Below are 22405 nucleotides of genomic sequence, written 5' to 3' on the forward strand. Positions count from 1 at the left end.
TCGTTCATAAAATATTAATTCTCAAATGTTCCGGTATGTATATGTTCGTCTTTATAAAAGTATCTTTTAAATTATTCAATGTTATTCTAATAGCGCAGGTGTCTTTCAAAGAAAATGACAGATGTATTTTAAGTTGTCCTTCACCTTTAGGATGAGCCAATTTTGCATGGATGGCCGGACCTTCATCGCCGCAGTGGCCCTCGTCACCTGGAATACACCTTTCGCCACTTCCAACAACGGGCTCGATATTAATGCTTGGATCTTGGACTTGTTCCAACGAGAGTGCTTTCAATATTTGATGTTTCTCGGGATCGCTGATATACAAATGTCCATCAGCTGGCGAGATGCACAGATAATACTGATATGCCACTTGAGTCGCACTGCAAAAGATGGCATAAAGATGTGTTTAGATTAGATGTGATCATTGAATTTTCGACTCGCAAATCTTGTAAAAAAAAGTTTACCTCAAAATCAAAACGGTGTAAACCTTTCCTTCAGGCGTGATTCTGCGCACGAGATTGAAATCTCCGACATATATGCTACCATCAGGTCCACTGGCGAGTGCCACTGGCGTCAGGAGTCTAGCATCCTTAGCGAGACCGTCGCAATTCTGACATACCAAACTTCTTTGGAGACCAGTGCCCATTACCACTTTCACAGTGCGCGGATACTGTTTGAAATGTAGAGTAGAGCCATCGCCTTTCTGCAGGATCCCTTCGTGGAAGTTGTAATGGTGATGGATGTCGAGTCCCCATCCACCGATATCGGAGATATCGACGTCGAATCCCTGCAAAGTGGCCGTCTGCGTCTCCCATATCACCGACGGACAAGTGGAATGTTGATAGCCGATCGAGATCCTCGCCTGCGCCACGCCGTACACCTTCTGCTTGTAAACGTTTCTCTTGTTCCAGGCAAACGTGTGCGTCAGATTCGGGTCAGCCTCGTACGTTTTCGTGTGAAGCGAGCCCTCGATCTCTACGTGCACGTGTACGTGCGTCAGCGATTTTGGAATGAACGGCCCGGTCAGTTGCATCCTCACGGTAGAGAGATAGCCCGCAGCCTGACTGCTTTGATACATCAAGTGGAGATTGGAGCCTGGAATAGCGATGCTTTCCTGCACGATCTGCAAGCGATGTTTAACGTTGCGTTAATGCGGTCACATAGTGCTGTAATCTCCATCGTAAATATTGTTACATTCGTGCAGTGTCCTTTGATGCTCCCCTTCGAAAGCATCTCTGTCTCACGTAACATATAATGAAGTTCGTTATTTATCGTATAAAATTTATTATTTAACTTTTATTTTAAAATCCCATGTCTCTTTCTATCCACTCAGATCAATATTTCGGTCATCAAGATATAATAATTTGTCATTAAAAAATTGCATCTAACTATAAGGACGAAGGCAAGACTGTATTTTGACTGATTACATCTCGGACACAAGTATAATAATTATGTCATTTAAAAATTTCATCTTAACTATGACGGCAAAGTCAAGATTGTATTTTGATTAAAACAACGAGCGTATTATAATGATATTAAATCGTTTACGAAGAAACTTACTTGACTTTCAGCAAAGACCAAGCTCTTCCCAGGCAAACCGCCAACTTTCTCAGGCATCCATGTGCTAACAATAATTGGTCGCAACGTCTCGTGATCGTGTTCCAAGCACGGACCGTGTTCGCTAAAGAGTCCCATCGAAATCCCTGGGAAGCCTATTATATTGTACTCCGTAAATAATAAGAAACTCAAAAATGTATAACACTCAAGGACGGAACAAAGACGGCACACACGTTGAACAACTCTGAAAACGAGGGTCCTATGAAGATCGCACGTGTAAACGCGCGATCCGATCCGACATGGTCGTGAAAAACAGTAATAAATTACTTATACTAATTTTTTTTAATAGAACTTTTGCAAATAATAAAAAAATGCATTCGCTACTTTTGTTATCTCTTCTTTTCCCTGCGCGCCGGGATTGGTTTCAGGTGATCGAGCACGTACGTGCGTTTATCGAAACGTTTGTGACGTTAATGGGTAACGCGATCCGACACGTAACACGATGAGATATATGTGTACCAAGTCGACCGACCAAAAAAAAAACATAGAAAAAAAAATAAAAAAGGAAAAAAAATCCGTAATACATATCCGAAGCTCGATGCTTACCAACTGCCGGGCTCGGCGGCTGGTTAGATTTATACGATTCGCCTTCCTTGCTAAGAATCATCACAACGGGTGGTAGGACCACGATCTGATTCCAGGGTACGAAGACGGTCCTTGTAAGGGGTTTGAAGGGGCTGCGCTGGAATTGAAGCGTCACGGCACCTCCACCATTGACCAGGACGTCGAACCTGATCAAAGTACGTAATGCATTTCGAACTCCATTGCCGGTATTACGTAAGAATCTCGACGTAGGTCGATCAAGATAGTGCGCTCACTTTATCCGGGAATGAATGTCTGACGAGACCTTAGAATTGGAACGCAAAGTATCTTGAAAGTTTCTTCGTCATATTTGATTAATTTTCTAAATGTATTACTAATTGGCAAAATTTTAAAACATTTTCTTGTACAAAAAATTTATCTTGCAGCAAATAATGAAAATATTTCTATTAAAAATGATACATCTTTTTATTTTGTTTTTCAGAAACAAAGTTGTGTATGAAACTTTCAATGAGATATAAATAATTACTAAAAGAACAATAATAGCCTTTTTCAAAGTATTAACGAGATGTGTAATTTTAAAACTTGTTTGAAGGATTATTATGATTATAGTCCTATTTATTGACGTGAACAATGAATGAAGTAGATTTTTATTTATACGTGCTTTGTAATTTCTTCCTTTTAGTCTGTTCGTTATTTAAGTTTGTACCTAGGTTCAAAAGTACGCTATGGAATTTAATGAAGTAATATCCCTTCTCATATAAAATTACTGGCTTCTCTGAAAGTTGGAGCGTGGAAACAAAAACTGCAGAACATATTTTTAACAGGATTTATAAAAGCACTGTACTTATTGAATTTTATTTATAGTTAGATTTAAAGTTCCCATTGAACTATTTAGAAAATAATTTTCATCACATTTGTATAATACACGTTTATAGAGGCAAATTTTTCTGAGACAAAATAAAATATTCTACGAGACTAGTTTTCTTTTATGCTAAAATAATTTCTGTATTTTACTTTTCTGCAACATTTCGCGTATTAAAAATTTGATTATGCAAAAATTCGCAAAATGTGAAATCAGATTACGTTAATACACGATAAAATTATTACGCGCCGAAAAATTCATCTAAGTTATTATATAATGCGCTGTAACGATATTATAATTGAAGGCGCGTCAATGAATGGAATAATACGTGCTTGCTTGTTATTTTGCATTTATGAACATTAATTACGAGTAGGTGCGGTGTTCCGGTCGTTGGATTAATATGAATTAAATCGAAAGAGAATGCCGGTGAAACAAAGTTTCGTAACGAGTAGATTCGGTCAATATATGCGAATGCATTTCGACGATCCGCGATGCACCGAGGGCCATGGACCGAGCCATGGTACCGTAGGTTTGCACGGAGTAATTAGTAAGCTTTCGACATCATTAGCTCGGGCTTTGATGCGGTCTAGTATCCCAACTCCTCCGCTTTCCTGTTTCAGAATTATTCTCGCCAGGATTGCTGTATACCCTCGCCTGATGTAGCCGTTCCCGACTACATCCCCCTACCCCTTCCCCTTTCATTACAATGCAGCCTTGATACTATCGCGCAGGACATCCAGCCCCGACCCTACATGTCGTGCTCATCGTATGTGCAAATGCTAATACAACGATGATGACGGCTATGCGTATATATGTGTGTGTGTGTGTGTGTGTGTGTGTGTGTGTGTTGACCGCTGTTATAACTGTAAATGGATGTAACACGGATGTAACAACGGGCGTAACTCTTTCCATGAATCCCTTTCTATCGCCGGTAATATATTATCCGCGATAGCACCGACCCACTTATTTCGCACACAACACTCAAGAATAATCAACAATTAGCAGATACAGATTAGAGATATTACGGCTCTTAAATGTTCTCAGAGCGCAATGGTAATGCATATATAATAATCTGGATTATGCCCGTGGTATCCGTCATTTACGTTATGGATGTCTGTCATTAATCGTGCAAATCCCTCTTTCAAAATAATATTATGCCACAGTAATAACTACATCGGCTTAAAATACGAACAGCATAATTGCCTCTACGTGTGTAGTAGTGAAATATTAATATGAATTACTATCCATTACCATATCTATTAGGGACAAACCAGAATGCACGTTTAAAATCATTTGTATCATTTATATGCATTCATGAAATTATTCCAATTCAGGTATTTCGTCTGACTTTTTAGGCTAAAAAATAAATCTATCTAAAAATAGAGTCTTTTAATTGGCTTAATATTTGGATACGCACTATGATAATCGACCTTTATTTTCTTTTTAGCACATCAGTGCCAAATCTTAAAAATCATTATTAGACATAATGATATTTAAGACTTTAATGATAATATTTTGGATAAAGGTTTGCAAAATAAATTTGCTATTAGCGTCTCTAAGTATTTCATTATTTCATCTTTAAAATAAATTTTACCATTTTAATTTAGAAAAACTAATAATTTTAACATACATTGTTAGAGAGAATGATAACCTAATCCCTTGAGTTAAATAACATTTTATTATTTATACCTTTTATGTGTATGAAAATGTAAATCAATCCATTCTGTGATTAAATTACTTAGTTTTAAAGTAAACAACATCTATTAACGCAAAAGCACTAAGTAAATAATAATTTGTATCAAATTTAATACATTTTTTTAGTTAAATTGTTTGACTTCATTGTTTTAGTAAAATTAATGACATTGATTATTGAGTTAAAACAGTGAAAAAAATATAGAAATGATTAAAAATAACTCAAATTGGATATAATTTAATATGAATTTAACAATGTATAATAATCGAATTCGATGTGAAGCTGGATAATATAGAATAAGTGGACTATTGATCCTTACCATCCGTCTGTTCTAGTCAAGGTGAATCCAAAGCGCGAGTCCCTGTCCACGGACACTCTGATGCCTACTATTCCGAGTCCTTGTTCGGTAACAACTTGGCCTCGCATCACCGCAACTCGACTGTTACAAATTACAGATATATCGAGGTCCACCGAAGTGGGATCGTTTCGTCGACCCATTAATCCGCGCAATGCTGATTTAAAACGAAGCATTCTCACAATTTACATCTATCTACTATCGGAATGCAATTTTGATCGATGCGCGCGTTGAAGCGAAGATAGGTAAAATTTTGTAAAAAAAAAAATCGTGAATTTTCACGGCGTTCCGTTCGAAATATTGTCCGTAACTTAAATATATTGGAAATACATTTCAAAAAAATATCTAACCACAAATACTATCATAGAATTATACATTAATCTTTAATTTTGAAATAAATGCCATGCTCCAACAATTTTCAATTTAATTATTTTTACAATCATTAATACACTTTACACTTTCATAAGATTGATTCCGAAGCTATACGGTCGAATTATATCGCGATTCAATTTTCTGCGATCTCACCGCGAACAACGGCGGCACTGTTAATACCCACTTAGTGCCCGCCTAATTAACGAGTAATGCGATCGTACTACTCGGTCGATGCACGACCAGTGTCTTTACGCGAGCGCGGACATGAGCAATCGATTTCGCCTGTTAAATCAGCTTCCGCGGTCAACGGTTCAATGCGATCCAATATTCTCACTTCGCTGCCAATACAATCCGCAACTCCATTCGGCCGACATTCGACGGCCGCGTTGCCACGTACAAGGGAAGCTAATGCCTCTGGCTGAATCGAGGAGCGATACAAATTGATTTTACAAATAGAACAATGCCGCGTAGGCAAAGGGGTGGCGGAACGGGTAAGGGGGAGAGTGGAGAGGGTTGCGAGGTTGGATGGCGGGGGCAGCGGAACACGCGCAGTGCGTCGACGATGCATTGTGCTCGCGAAAATCAGCATTCGCGGTGGTGGCGATGGCAGCGAGGCGGGAACATTCTTCTCGGCACTGACTTTCAGGATTTTCAGAGACCAGAAAAAAGGGAGAAAAAGAAGATGAAAAAAAAAAGAAGAAGACATAATACTCCGTCCCGAAACGAATGGATGAGGGTTGGGACGGGGAGGGGGGAGAGGGAGGAAAATTTGTAGGAAAATTATCTCGTGAGAGAGTAAAAGGCATGCAGTCATGTTATATAGATACGTAGTAGGCGTGAGATATGTAATATGTAATATAATAATAGACGTATCATATGAACTTTTCATGGACGGAATTGAGGGATCGAGAGAAATGGATGTACGAGGCCAGGGAGGCTGGACTCTCGGCGAGAGAAAGTTGAAATGTTCTGAAGCTGAATATTTTAAGCGATTCGTGTAGTGCTGAATATAATGAGGTCGATGTATATAGGTACGTAGATAATATATATATATAATGTATATAAGAGATATATGCGACACGTTCGCATGTGTGTATATAGCTTGTTACACCACCCGTTGGGCCGGCCGAGTAACGAATGTAACGCGGCACGTGCGACATGAGCTACGGTCCTCCGCGCCGTGTAACAAGCTATATATCCATTTATATGCATTCGGTATGTAGATATATATAGATATATATATTTATCAGTCTCTAAGGGATTGCGTATGGGGGCATATTCGTTCTTGGAGGATCACGCGTCCCCAACGCTCCGCACAACATCGATGGACACAACGTCAGACATAACATAAGACCATTGACTGTTTCCGTTAATTGTAATCGTAATTATCGAGTAAATTTCATGGATGCTCAGGGATCGAAACCGGGATTATTTTGACGAGATCAGTTCTTGCCGTTAGATAAAAGTGCGCCGGATATATCGACGCTTTTGTTAATTTCTTATAAATCATTAAAATATCGATATTTTGTCCAAACTAGTGATAGCCTTATTTTTTTAATACAAAAAAATCAAGAAAGATTCTTTGTATAATATAATAATATTCACAATAAAACTTATAGCAGTATAATTTTATCTAAGATATTGAACGAACTAGTAATATAAGATAAGTAATAATAATTAGACACATACTTTAACAATGCTCGATTATTTTCATGTAAAATAAAAATGCATGTGTTCATCATTTTCGCAAGAATGAAGTAGAAGTTGAATTTACATAAAGTAAATTAATTAAATTAATTAAATTTTCAAATTGTAAAAATTATTCACTGTTTTCCTTGATAGTTCGTCTACATTCTATATTCTTCGCCAATCGCTTTTCTGCCGTTGCGAATAACGCAGATTTTCGCATATACGAAGAAACGAAATGCGATATCACTGTCAGACAATGCTATCGGTTTCGATCACTGATCGTGCCTTCGTTTCGAGTGGCTTGGAGATCAAACTATGCCGGAGGGTGGTGGGCGCTGATCCTCCAAGTGCGAGCATAGCAAGGTGGCAGGCACAGTCGTCACTACTGTACGTCCAAACCCATAGTGAGAATGATAAACAGAAAAAGAAAAACGGATGATGCTCGAATGCACCGAGATTTCTAAAGGCAGTCGTAGTCAACCTATATGCAAATAATGAAAGAAGAGAATGTACACGCGCGACGCGTACCTAACGCCATTAGGAATTATTAGTCTAGCTTATTTTCTTTTCTTTTCTTTCTTTTTTTTCTTTCTTTCCGCCGAATCTTACAAGCAAATGGTCATCGACGATTTCATTCTCTTTTTTTGTTTTTGAGTGAATCTTTCTCTCGGTTTATCTGTGTATTCTTTTTCTCTCTCCGCCTCTCTTCCGTCGTTCTCGCGCGAACGAGGACGTCGAGGACCGATCTCGGAGAAATATCAAGATGCACGAGAGATCGCGAAATTTTCAGTCGAAATAATTTCAGCGGGATTAGCAAATGTTCGTTGTTTTCAGTAAGTACTCCGCGCCAGAAAGAAGCATCGTTAAGTTAGTAAAGCGGGAATCTCGGGGATAGATGGACGAGAGTAGAACTTGGGATTGGCTGGGTCTGGGTGTGATAATTTCGGTGGGTTTCGATTTCCTCGGATATCGGATAAAGACAGACACAGGGCGTTGGTGTCGGGTTATTGGCACATTTTAGACAGGTGATAATAGACGCAGACAAGGGATAAGGAGAGACGGTCCTTTAGGGTTCTTCATCATGAACTGTACGGTGCCGATTAGCAATACTTGCCGATCCGTCGATAGAACAGAAAGCGAACATGTACACTTGTTGAGTTATTATCTCGTGTTCGTATCGTATGTATATATATTTATATATATATATATAATATGATAGAAAAAGGAACGATATAATAAAAAGAACGCAACAGAGTCGTTCACGCAAGAGGCGCGCAATAAGGTCAGCGTTCGTGTAAAATGCTAGGACGTTCACTATAAGACAAGTTCGACAGGATGGTACATAAAGTGCAAGCCTGGCAAACACAAACAACACAAGACCAGGTTCGTAAGTACACGACTCGTAACATACTATTATGTATATCAATCATATGGCTAACGCATCTAAGGGACAAGAAGACAAGACATAACAGAAAAGGGAGACAACAATCTGACGACATATCACAGATAACACAGAGACAATTCGTACGGTTGACTTTAATGTATACGTGAAGAGTTTTGCTCATGGACAGACGCTCCCTGATGATGCGTACAAGCGTTATATATTTTTATAAGCGAGATAAAAGATAATCCGATAACTAATGAGATTCTGTATATCATAATAAAAAGGAAACGACATATAGATCGATATTCAGAGTTCGTTCTTATTTCAAGACTGTTTCAAATAATGTCTTAAGATATTGATACGGCCTTTTGATTGATTTGTGACGTCTTAAGACTGTACTTAGGAACGTCTTGAATGTAAGAATCAACTATGAATAGCGATCAGAAATATAATAGAATCTTCAAAATCAGAATAATGCTTATTTTCAAAATATTCCGTTTCCTTTTTTTTTCCAGCATTAAACTTCGCCCTGGATCTATTTCTGACGTGGATTTTACAAAACAAGAGAGAGTGTTCTACAAAGAGGATTTTGAAAAAGTAGGTTACCGAATATTTGTTGTAAATTCGATATCAATGCAAGGAGGATTGTTTCTCGTTCGTATGTTTTTTCAAAGTCCATGGCGTTTTTATTTGCGAACATGTATTCGACTATTTTTATAAAAATATAGACGGAAACCCGACGAGAGACGCGCGCACGCGGCGCTACCTCGAGCGGGATAAACCGCCACAAAAACCGTCAACGACTCATCTCCTGTACGTATCAACGCGAGCGTGGCCATGAGGCGCGAAAGTGAATAAAGATAGATAGGTCAGACAGGTAGATAGAGTGACTGAGAGAAAGAGAGAGAGAAAGAGAGAGAGAGAGAGAGAGAGAGAGAGAGAGAGAGACAGAGAGAGAGAGAGAGAGAGAGAGAGAGAGAGAGAGAGAGAGAGAGAGAGAGAGAGAGAGAGAGAGAGAGAGAGAGAGAGAGAGAGAGAGAGAGAGAGAGAGAAAGAGAGTGGACGAAGTAGAATAGGAGGTGGCGTTCGATGAAAGAGATGAGAGACAAATAAGCAAAGTGTGATCAAACATTAGCGAAACGCAAATATTCGTATAATGAGAAATGATAACAGGCTGTTATATGGGCGGCGTAAAAATAAAGAAGGCAGAAAAAGAGACAGAACGAAACGTTAGGAAATTAATGACAGTGTAAAGGCAGGCTAAAGGTTCGATATATAAATACATAAGTGTTACATATTAATGGGTCATACGAAAGACATGTAAGATGAATGTACGAGCGAAACGAGCAATAGATGATACTTTGTTCTTTCTTTTTTTTTTTCTTTTGGATAATGAACGATTAGCGAGAGCTTGAGCTGCAACTTACCGCGGTGTAAAGGAACTCCAGAACGTACTACGTGTGGGAAAAACCAACGAGAAGAAAGGGCGTTACCACGGTCACAGAACCCGCGTTTGCGGGCAAAAAACGAAGGCGCGTGCGCAGCATTGCGCGAGCAATCGTTTCTCGAGCAATTGCCCCCCGAAACGGCAATTTTTCTACTATTGCAAACGCGATCGCGTGCGACTTCGACCGCGCGCGTTAAAACTATCCGCCGCGATCTTTAGTCGCGTTCCGGACCTTTCCCGTCTTCGGCTCCGTTCCGGCACCGGCTGGACCGGCACGGAGACCCCGCGAGTGCTCCTCGCAATGTTCCGCACGCCATTACAGAAACAATAGACGTAGACACACACTAATCAAGCGTACCCATCACACACGCGATCCTTCCAGTCACGCAACATGAACGCAGTCACTCTCGGACTCATTCAACATAGAGTGGTATACAATGTGACAGACACAAGTTGGAAACTACGCAACGCATACACATATGTATATATATATATATATATATATATATATATATATATATATATATATAGGGTCCGGAAAAAAGAATGGCTGAATAACCGGTTGTATGTTAATACACGGTGTCATTTCAACCGGGGATTGTGCCCCATGACGCCACCTTTGGCGCGGGTACCCTGATGGAGCAACCCGAGGGAAACTCTTATCAGTTCGGTGTAACCAGGGTCGAAAGGATCGCCTGGACCGACAACGAGAGGAGATTCCATCGGCATCGATCTAGGGCCCGGGCTGAGGGACGATTCTCGAATATTGATTACGCTGTCCGAGCAACCTCAATGCCAGTCTGAATACTTGATTCACGAAGGAGCGTTTGTATCCGTGAGCATCTTTCTCGTTTGGAGTGAACGCGCTTTAAAAATCATGTTAACGCAAATGACTTCTCGATGGAGATACGAGAATTCTGATAGTAAAAACGTCGAAGTATTCACAAAACTTACAAACTCTAAAGACGAGTAATGAAAATGATGAGTATTTAATAATTATTTATTTAAATCAATGAATGTTGAAATATGTCAATAAGCCTCAAATAGCATTATTAAATCAGTAGTGATTTTGATAGTTATTTAAGTTTAATTATGTTGATTTAGTTAAATTGAGAGATAATTAACAATGTCATTTGTTCACAATCACATTGCTGAAACTTTTAAATGAGTGTAAGTGTTGGCCGCAAGTATACTCGGAATTGTAATCAATATTCTAGCGATATTACGAGACGAATGGACAATGGACAAAAACAATATTCTAAATGTTCGACTTCTGGAACAGTCTTCGACGACAACATGGACCTTATTATACGCACCGTATAGAAAGTTTTCGTGGAGCAAAAAGAAGGAGACGCTACGAGAAATTTCAAACTTGTGTCTACCATATCTAGAAATACTTTTACGAGTGGGCGAGTCACGGCGCTTGTGCTCTTTGACATCGATAGCTTTCTGCACAGACTTTCACAGATAATTGCAAATTCTCGTTAAGGGAGTTTTGATCTCTGCCCGTCTGACTCAACCATTCGTACGCTTTATCTATATGAACTCCTTTGTCGTAATCGCTTAACGAATGGCCAAATTTTTTTTATTGGTGTCGGAAAGCAATTTTGAAAATTGTATCTCTGTCCTTCCTTATATATGTTGTTAATCATATTGCGCGTAGGCCGAATACTGTTATACTTTATGACGATAACGAACAGTGCCTAGTACATTAACGCGTGAGAAATGAATTAACTAATAATAAGGTAATACAAAAGCAAGTCTCTAGCATATTCTCGTTATGCAGACTTTTGTCATTCAGTCCGTAGGCAGAACGGAGCCTTTTTTCGGTCTTCGGCTGTAGGGTGATTGGTAATCTGGTGATGGTAAAGGGCTACACACAGAGGATAAACACTAGACAAAATACACGATACCCCCGAAGTACCGTCACGGCTTCTTCTCAGTTGAGCCGCATATCGATAATCACTTCTTCAATACCGAACAAAGGAAGACAGAAAAAATTTTTTATCTGATAAAAAATTCTTATATGTGTCTTTTGAAAAATAAACTTTTTGGAAATTGTATTTAGTTTATCTTTTTAACACTTTTTTTGTTATACTTTATTGCTTGAAGATTGATTTTAATTGATTTCACGTAAAATATTATCCATCAATTATTATATTGAATCAATTATTATCTTGTGCATTAATGATGAATGAAAAATTAATGATTTTTAATGACAAATTTTTTTTAGATTAATAATAAATAGTCTAAGACTCCTCCTCAGTGACGTATAAAGATAGAGATGAATTTAATCAATTGCAAATTTAACATGTATTTATTTATTTAGCATGATTGTTAATAACTTGAATTAAAAATATGCATTAAAAAAAATTTTTGTATCACAAACGCAGAGATTAATTAATGAAAAATCTTTGATTGGCAATGATTCCGAAGTAATCATCGATACAATTGGTATTCGGAGGGGGGAAAGGGGTGAAACACTAGGAAAGGATGGTTAGAGGGTTGCAGGGTGTCACCCACCGGGGGCTCTTCTGATATTTCAGCTGTTACGGATGTGGATTCATGACGATTCGATAAAATTTTTGTAGCGTTCAACAGTCGCTCACGATGGGGGAAACATCATTAAATAATTAATCGCAGTATCTTTATTTAAGTAATATTTGCATATAACGTCCGCTCGTAAACCAATAGTTTCGACGTGTGACATATTTAATTAATAAAATACTTTATATTGCGTTGCAAATTACATAAAGTAACGATATTGACAAGACTACGATGATTCCTAAATTTGTTACTATTTTAGGCCATCGATCATTTTCGCAACTAGGTTCTGTTTATTATCAATTTATATAGGGGAGGAATATGCAGATTCTCTTTCATAATATCAGATTTTGTGTATCTATTTCGTACAGCTTGTATTGTATCTGTATTAAATGTATATTTCATAAACAAAATTTATATTACGCTTCCACAATAAATTAAAAACAAGTTATACGTATTCAAAGCTGAAAATATATTTTAATTAACTTTGTCTCGTCCACGTGAAATTATTAGTGAGCATCGTACACGCATATACATATGCAAGATACATACATATATATATATATATATATATATATATATATATATATATATATCCTACATAAAAAAGAAAAACATAATAAATAAATATGAACATGTACCCCATCGTAAACTGTTACCACAGATTGAAACGCGTAAGTTACATGATAATATTCATAACTCGATAACCGCGTGCAGCGTGACGCGATATATTGTATTTTCGCACATTAAATTTGTCAGTCCTGTAAACTGCAATTTTGACATAAATAACGCTTTTCAGGACATTCATTGCATACGTCGAAGACAAATTTTCACGGCGTGCCGTACCAAAAGGAATGAAAGTGCTGAACCAAACACGATGATACGCGTATTTCTGACTAACGATAAAACCGAGAAAAGTAATACGCGGTCGCATGAAAGTCGTAAAAAGGCCAAACTATGACACGCAGCTATGCTATTTTATCTTCATTAAATGTCATGTGTGCAACGTTTACGATCGACCGAGTCGTTGCCCGCGTTTATGTATATATACTTTAAAACATTAATGCAAAAATAAAAAGAAGAGAAAACGTGTGTTGGGTGAAAAATCTGTCAGAAATGTTATGAAGGAATGGCGGTTCTCGGTCGTTCGAACACGTCACTCTCGCTTATCTTATGAAAGTAAGAGACTAAGCGAACTCTAATTCGAATTTTAATCCGTCCGGGTGGAAATGATCGATCTTACCTTTCCGTGTACTCGTCCATGTGGGCGTAGCTCTGTACGCTGTTCTCTTCGACGAGGAACTTTACTCGTTGATAGAAGGACGCTGTGACGCTGGGTGGTTGTTTTCGGAGAAGAACGTCCACGGGATTATTACTAGCAAGGCACATGATATGTTCTGAACAAGCTTCGTGCGAACAGCACTCACTGTCAGAGCAGTCCATCATGCCATCTGAGAAAGGCAATCTGTTAGATATCCACTCGAACATGTCTTGCACTCAATAAGATTCTATTTCTTAAATAATCTTTTAAGGATGTATTACACGTGTTTTTTAACAAAATGAACAAAATAGATTTTTCTATATTCCGTGTATGTGAAAATAATATAAAAGATTGATGATGATTTATAACATAAATCAAAAACTGTTTAAATAAATGTTTATAGAAATGTTTTTAAAAAATAAATTAGATTATTATTAAGATAAAATAAGAAAATTTTCAATTTAAACTATAAAATTGTATTGTTAAATAAATATTGAGTTTATTGATGTGTTTCATACGTATATTAACATTCATTTTTATACGGAAAGTATAAATTTTTAATTTCAATCATTTATGCAGAGATTATACACACATGATACATCCTTAAACAATCTTATTTTTCGCATTTTTATATTTTTATGAGCTTAATAAAAAATTGGATAAGTGCAAGTAATAAAAATTAACATTTCGTTCACGTTGTTATAGTTTAATGTTATGTGAATGCAATCAACATTTTTCTGTAGGCAATATTATTTCATAATCAGTAAATTTCCTTCTTCCGTTTATTGATTTTTGAAGAGTAATATTCGTTAGATACAGATGGACAATAGTATGCCATTAATCAGTTGATTTAATACTGGGTTACTTGAGGACTTACCTTCGTCATTGTCAACGTAATCATTACATTCCAATTCGAGTCGTATGCTGCAATCTCTGCCGGCCCATCCAGTTGAACATTCGCAACTGTATTCACCATCCTGTAGGGTACACAATCCATGGCGGCTACATCCATTCTCACATCCAGCTATTAAAGAGAGAAAACCATTTCCAGACATCGTTTTCAATAATTACAATCGACTAATCGATTATTGAAAAATGATATTGCGTCGTTTCGTATCGGAGAACTTATTATTGATAGCAAAATATATGCTCACACAACAAAGTAAAACAGCGAATTTATTGTGATAATATACTCTTCTATTTTTTACGTACGTAATGTGCAATGTCTTCCGTTCCACCCTTGACTGCACACACAGGTTCCATTTTTGCATTGGCCATGCTCGGCGCAACGCAAGTCACACGGTTTTTGATCGCATTTCGTTCCAGTCCAGTCATCGTGGCATCTAAAAATATAAATATGCCTCGCACCTCACAGATCTTACATATATTGGGTCATCTAAAAAGTATCCGTGGTTTTTTGTCACTAGATGATGTTAATCATCAATACCATCTAGTGACAAAAAACCGCGGATACTTTTTAGATGACCCAATATTACCTCAATTAATTTCTAGTCAACAATCGAAGTTAAACGAAATAAAAACAGTGAGAATATCCGCATAGAAAATATAATAATACAGTTGTTTTGTTATACATATAACCTATTATTCGCGTTTTAGTACATTAATTGTTTCGTACTTCGTACACGATATGAAAATGTTTCTAACAGGATTCGTTATGTTAAACGGCGGTATCACCGAACGTAAAATAATTTCTCGTCGTTTATACCGGCTGCAATAAAAAATGCGAGTTTGAACTGAGTTCCGAAGTTGTTCTGCCGTAGTGAGGAACTTTTTGCACTTAGAGCCTCTTTTACGCCAACTCTTGGGGATGGAACGAGGGAAAAAGGGGAAGAGGAAGAGACGGGGTGGTAGACGAGAGGCGTCAGCTTTAGAATATGAGAAAGGAGATCCTCTCTCGCGTCCTTGATTCTGACAAAGGAAAGTAGGAAGAGACGAGGACGGTCCTTCGAGTTGTGATAAGTTGGCGCCTCGTAAGACAGAGCCTTTTTCTCGCAATTTTTCACCTTTTTAGCCTCAACTTTTGTGCCTGCGATCCTGGCGAGCAATTTACTCATTTTTAGGCCATTCTTCGCCCACATCTATCCCACAATATTTCAATGTCCCGACAAAACGTTACTCTTTCTCTTTCCTTCTCGAGCGCGGATTACTATTAAATGCTTCACGACGTGCCTCCCTCGTGCATTCGTTGAAAACTTTACGACGTTTCTCACTCTTCGACGCGGCATTACCCGGTAATCTATTCCAGTCGTAAAAGTTGCAAAAAGTTTGCACGTCACACTCTATGAAGCACAGAGAGAGAGAGCGCGTAAATGACCGCCACGTCCGCACAATTCCGCAAATCTCCCGCATTAAACAATGATCTTGCGCGAGGTGTGGGCGTCATATGGAAGAGAAACGAATCGAGGTCGCATGGAATTCCTTTAATCCGAGAAAAACGATCCTGGTCGTTGAGACACGCGTCACTTTCCTCCTTCAATCCCGGAGAGAGCGGCTGTTGGCCGGCTGCGCCAACGGGTAACCCAATTCCGAAATCCCGGTCGCAACACGTCCACGGAGAGCTCATAAAGGACGACGATATATAAAGGACGGAGTATGTGTGTGTGCGTCATATGTGTATACTGACTTGCAGCGGCCTTGCTCGCAGGATCCATGAAGTCCGCAATCTAGACCGCAACTCGGCTGTGAGCAATCGACCCCCGTCCAATGCTCCTCGCAAACGCAGGCCGCAGATTCGAGGTCGTACGTGCCGTGATCGGAGCAGCCGGGCAGACACTGATACACCTGCTGATCAACCTGATTGCACCGCTCGCCCTGCCAGCCGGCCTTGCAGTAACACTTGCCGGAGACACAAGCGCCGTGGCCGCTGCAGTTCGGATCAGAGCAGTCGGCTGAAAATTAAGAGAGAAAAAACGAATCGAGTGCGCGTTTAAATTAGAAATCATCGCGTTTTTACGGTTCGGCGCAACCTTCTTCGCGGAGCTTCTCGTTAAAGGCTAAACTTCCCGTTTGCGTGGTGAACGCATCCCAGGCGCACCCCGTCAGTTATCAGAGCCCATCCCCGTCTTCCCTCTCCCATCACGCCCGGGCGCCGCTGATTGCGTCCATGGCGTGGACGAATGGACCAACTTTTTAAATTATGGCATCGGAACAATTGCATTATTCCCGCAGATCCCACCTGCCCCGGGGAAATTATGAAACTTAATTCCACAGCGTCCTTGGCGCAGCAGCGACGGCAGCGGCGGTGCCGTCGCGAGCCGCGTCGTCGTCTGCGTCCGCTGTGCTGCGTTATATGTATACGGGATACGAGAGATGAGAGGATTCTTGGCAGATTCTTCTTGCATTATGTATGCGCGACATTGATCGAACGGGATCATAGATTTGTTCGCTTTCATTAGAACCTGACAGGTGCGTTCGCGCGCCATCGTGAAACGTAGAAACGCGAAACGCGGTAAATTGGGCGTTGAAGTATGATACCATTAAGTGTATTTAATGGTACATACAGAATGTTTCCTCGGAATGAGCTCTTTTCGGTAAAAATGTTGAGACATCAATTTCCAAGTCGTGAACGATAAGCGAAATGGTAGTTTTAGAGAATTGTTCATTCGGCAGAAATTTTATTTGAATAATAGATAATAAATAAAAGAAACAAAACATAATTTATTCGTAAATAATAAACAAATTTTTGTTTGATTAACAATTTATTCGATTCAACGATAAATAAATTCTTATCTAAATAATTATTCGAATAATATATATTCATTATCTATTATTTATATACGAAAAATATACAAATAATATTATTCCATTATATTATCAAATAATATAATAATTTAAACGAATAATAATTATTTATATATTGTTAATAGTACAAATAAAATTATTGTATATTTTTTTTTAGAAATGTTTTATTTTCAAAACGTATTTAAAAGTTGATAAAAAACAAAAAAAACTTAATATGAGCGGATAGAAAATTAAATTATATAATTAGAAAGAAATTACATATTACATACCTTTTCAGAGAGCCTTTCTCTCTCTCTCTCTCTCTCTCAAATTATTATTTTTGTACGTAACAAAAATTCAAGTAATATGTATTAATTATAGTTCTATTAAGTAATGTTTGATATTAATTGCATACTCTTTTCAGATTAATTTAAAGTTTTATAATATATATATTTTTAATTCATTTTTTGAATTGGAGAGCTTCCTATGCAAGTAATAATAAAAAAAAATAATAATGAGAATAATGCAAATAATAAATAAAATTTTATTTGAATAGCAAGTTAAATAAAAAATTATTGGAATAATTTGTCCAACTCGACGTTATTTTGATAATTAAATAAATCTTTCAAAAATTGAATATGTCATAAAATAAATCATGCATATATTAAGTATATCATGCAAATATAATATAAAATATGATACAGAGATTGCTATTGTCTCTAAAAGAAATTCTTTAAAAGAAATGACTCTTGATTCGGATTCTTATTCGTCAATTAGTTCTCATTTGCCGTCGCAACTAATGCAAATCCGTTTTCGCTCCTCAAATTTATCGTTCTTACGATTGGAGCTGACATATTCCACTGACGTGGAACTAATACCGTTTTCGCCTGCGTTTAGGAAAAAGCGACGGGCGAGCGTATCTCTAACGAGGACCGTGAGAATGTCAGAGACGAAGTGTCTCGTTCCCGGCGAATAATCTCGTCATTTATATCATGCGTCACTCAGTCCCCGGAAGTTCCGGGGCTACGCGAAATTATAACATATCGAACGCAGCTGCGTGCCGCGCGCGCGCGCGCACACGCCCGTGTATTATTCAAATTCCCGCGAAACAATACGAAACTAATTGTCGCGCCGAATTGGCATGGCTTGACCCATATGTAAATTTGGAGAACTCCGCGTGCATTAATTATAGGTTGTACACAGGCCGACTGTGTTTCCCACCAACGGGGACTCTGCATTACTAATATCTTGAATCTCCCCGGATAGAGGGCCAGGACGTACGCTTGAATTATGGGAAAATTAATGATGCTGTGACAAACATGAAGAAATAACGATCCCGGGGCAGAAATAGATGTACGAGGTAAACGTTTTCCGTCACCCGTGATTTCCGCTAAGCCGTTTTTAAGGCTGAAATATGTGCCATAACGTCGTACACATTTGCAATGCAACGTCATCGCTCGTAAATTGTATTCAGATCTTTTTAAAGTATTCCGATATTCCGATATACTCAATCTTTTCCCTTTTTCATCCATATAAGAAAATATAAATTAAATTTAGAAGCAAAATTACTCTTAAATTTTTCAATATCTCGAAATATGCTTCTCAAATCTTTTCCTAAACGCATATCGTTTGATTGATCTTCTATCAACCCAACTTACGTTCGTCGCAAAAGTTGCCCTTCCAGCCGGGATTACAGACGCAAGATCCTCTAACGCACTGGCCATGCTGATTACAGTCAGGAACTTGGCAGTCACCTAACGGTATGTCGCATTCCGCACCTTTCCAGCCCTCCTCGCAGTGACACACACCACCACCGTATTGTCCGTGTGAAGAACACAAAACCGGACACACGCTTTTGCTGCAATCAGCACCCTGGAATCATAAAAATTTGATTTCCTTAATCTTTAATTTTTTCAAATGAAAAAATAATTTAAAGATAATTATTGGGTCGGAAGAAAAGTAATATCGTATTAGCACAAAATTATATATAAAAAATTATATATACATTCGTAAAAAATAAAATGTTAATTTCAGAAAAGGATTTTAAAGTTTAAAGTCTGTACTTTCGAAGGGTCACTATGTTTTTCGTGTTTCTATGAGTTTGGTAATTTTTACAAATAAAAAATTACAAGCTAGACAAAATGGGAAATTTTCTTCTCACTTTGTGGGCTGCGTTTTCGACTTTCTAATAAAAAATTTTAATTTTTTTTATAAAATCATTTTTTAAAAATGTTCCTAAGATTTTTTTGTTGCTGAGGTAAATAAAAGGAGCATTTCGACAAATTGAATCGGCGCGCGGTTTGTACAAATGAAAAATATAATTGTAAATCTACATATTGAATATTATTAGAATCCACTTCGATCAAAAATAGGATTTTTTTCTCTTATTTAATTTAAAGATAATTTTGCAAAAACGCACCTGATATCCGTCTATACAATCGCATTTGCCAAGGTAGCACGATCCACGTCCGGAGCAGTCATTGGGACATGTAGTGGAGACACCTTCAGCTTCCGTAACGACCAAAGTAACCTTGTAAGGCTGCAACTCATCGTTATATACGGACAGGAACCAGTCGCCGGTGTCAAAGTACTGCAGTAGACTGACATTGACCATCAATGGTTCCACAATGGTCCTCTTGATGAGCACGTGTTGATAAAGTGCGACCGGTTGCGGCACGCGCTCCACGTGGATGTCTTGCGGACTGGTGGACTGCATAAAACTGACGGCAGTGATGTCCCTCTTCAACCTGTGGACCACCCTGCCACCTTTGACGAACTCCACGAAATCGTACTGCGTGACGCTGGGCGCGACGTTCCGTCTGCCGTATACTGCGAAATTCGCACCCCATGGTAGGGTCAAGTTCAGCCTGATGAAAGCTGGCTGTTTGTTACGGAATTCCGTGTTCCAAAAATGGTACGGCTGAATAATGGCGGAGTGCGCGACATTGTAGGCCTGCAGTTCGAGCACGGCTGGCCATTGCTGCGCCGATTGCTGGATCTGCGGATCGCTCTGTTGATCGCCGGCGCTGTCCGCGGCGCTCGAATGCTCCGCCGTACTCGTAGGTAGGGATTCTATATGAGAGAGAAACACGAAGATAAGTGTAACACATTGGATGGCACAGTAGTAAATCGTTAGGAAAGTCATATGGTAAATAAAATCTAGTAGTCTTTTTATAAAAAAAATCTCTTTCTGACTTATACCACACTGCAAAGTGACTTTCATTTAGAATTTAGATTGCAAATGTAAACTGTATGGTGTATAAGTTTGTAAACAATTAAAAGAGAGAATATCATGTTTTTCTTTCTAGAAAATAAAAATATCATTATTTTATAAATAGAATATTGTCAGATATTTTTATTTTAAGTCGAGCAGATTACACTCTTTTCATGTTTTTTTTTTATTGTTTCATATCTCTCAGTTTATCTTCATATCAAATGTGTCAAATGTACTTCAATTGTTCAATTATCTTTTGAAATTGGTACAACTCATAGTGTGAAATCTTTACAGTGGATGACATTTGGATATAGTCCTTGCTAAAGATATTATATCGATGAAATGTTCATCCACTCGCACTTCCCAAAAGCAATTAGCGTATGACGCTGTGCGCGAGAGTATTTACATCATGCAGAGTAGATGCAAATTAATACCGCTCGATATTTACCTTCTGTAGGAATCTGCGTGGATATCGAGTCGTGGATGTGTGCGTTTTCGTGAGTGACAGCCTTGATATCTTGAACCAGAATGCAGTTAGTGCTGTCTATCGGGCGCATAGAGCTCACTGCTGGAAAGTAAACAAAGCCATTCCATTTTAGAATAAAAGAAAGATGAAAATCTACTATGTGCGGAGAGAGAAATGCCCCACACGCAATCGCGCGTATAAGACACAAATGTTATATTTGCAACGTATGACCAGTATTCTAGTACGAAATAGTATTGCCCGCGCGACGCTTTTATAGCGTCAGGAATCAAGAACGGCTTTAGTCGAACGTCTGGCAGCAGCCTAATGGGTTCATAAATTCGGACAATCGCTTTCGAATTACGATAGCACACTAGATTTCCCATGACAACCCGACCTTCTTGCTCGAGTAACTTTTAAAACAACGTATCCCCGTAATAAAGTTTAAGATCTCATAGCTTAAATCACAGTTGTATCGAGCGTACAATATTGCTTCATCAGATCAAGAATTCTGGGCTAGTATACGCTATAATACCTTTTTTATATCGTCTATATATAATATAATATTTCTCTTTAAATTCAACAAAATAGTGATATTTTCTTAAATTTTAATAAAACAAGATTGATAATCAACGATTAATTCAATAATACTTATTATAATATCGCTCTCTTACTTGAAAAATGATACAATTTAAGAAATTAAGTTTCCTAGAAAAGGGGAAAACTATTTTTTAATTTGACGGAAAATTATTTAATTTACTAGTTAAATAATATCGGCAAAAATATATTTCTTAACATGATTAAATATCAGTTTTTGTCGTTTTGGTTTCATAGTTCTCAGAAACTCTTTCTGAGTTGTGGAGATTTTGATGATTCTTTTTCAAAAATTACTTTTTAAGTTGTGATATTTTTTATAAAGTTAAATTAGATTACTTTTAATAATTAATAAAATAATATTTTTCTAATTCATTGTAGATAATAATTCAAAAATCTTAATTTTTTAGTTATATCTTTTGAAATAAGGAAGCCATATATCCAATGACAAATGATATCTAAGATTTGGATAAAGATCCCTCAAAAACCAATTAATATCGCCTATTAACATAATCCAAGATCCAATTATGTTGATGCTATATCAGGACTTATCTGAAGTTTCAGGTCATTTATATTAATGTTTTCTGAACGATAAGTGCAAGTTCGTTGAATTTAAACGCCATGAT

At 37.9% G+C, this 22405-nt stretch overlaps 1 protein-coding gene and 1 long non-coding RNA gene across 8 annotated transcripts in view; one reads left to right on the plus strand and one right to left on the minus strand.

The window, feature by feature from the left end:
• The window catches only part of Ten-a (Teneurin-a transmembrane protein), a 495412-nt gene that overhangs the window by 10380 nt on the left and 462627 nt on the right, over positions 1-22405 (minus strand). For 5 of the 7 annotated variants that reach the window (XM_011050850.2, XM_087409041.1, XM_087409042.1 and 2 more), the window contains 12 exons: positions 21171-21290; positions 19928-20580; positions 19167-19380; positions 16412-16676; positions 14980-15110; positions 14645-14791; positions 13750-13957; positions 5035-5154; positions 2164-2348; positions 1561-1712; positions 465-1123; positions 145-380 (listed from right to left, as the gene is read on the minus strand). In XM_011050850.2, the coding sequence (XP_011049152.2) occupies positions 145-380; positions 465-1123; positions 1561-1712; positions 2164-2348; positions 5035-5154; positions 13750-13957; positions 14645-14791; positions 14980-15110; positions 16412-16676; positions 19167-19380; positions 19928-20580; positions 21171-21290 (3090 nt within the window). The remainder of the gene's footprint in view (positions 1-144; positions 381-464; positions 1124-1560; positions 1713-2163; positions 2349-5034; positions 5155-13749; positions 13958-14644; positions 14792-14979; positions 15111-16411; positions 16677-19166; positions 19381-19927; positions 20581-21170; positions 21291-22405) is intronic. The other 2 variants (XM_087409039.1, XM_087409040.1) reach the window with 2 other exon arrangements.
• Positions 9246-22405, plus strand: part of LOC147908729 (uncharacterized) — a 47570-nt gene continuing 34410 nt past the window's right edge. Inside the window, exon 1 of the long non-coding RNA XR_015546031.1 lies at positions 9246-9573. This is a non-coding gene — a long non-coding RNA (uncharacterized LOC147908729). The remainder of the gene's footprint in view (positions 9574-22405) is intronic.

This window comes from Acromyrmex echinatior, chromosome 8 (genome assembly GCF_024713525.1).
Source record: "Acromyrmex echinatior isolate Ae372 chromosome 8, ASM2471352v2, whole genome shotgun sequence".
Lineage (NCBI taxonomy): Eukaryota > Metazoa > Arthropoda > Insecta > Hymenoptera > Formicidae > Acromyrmex > Acromyrmex echinatior.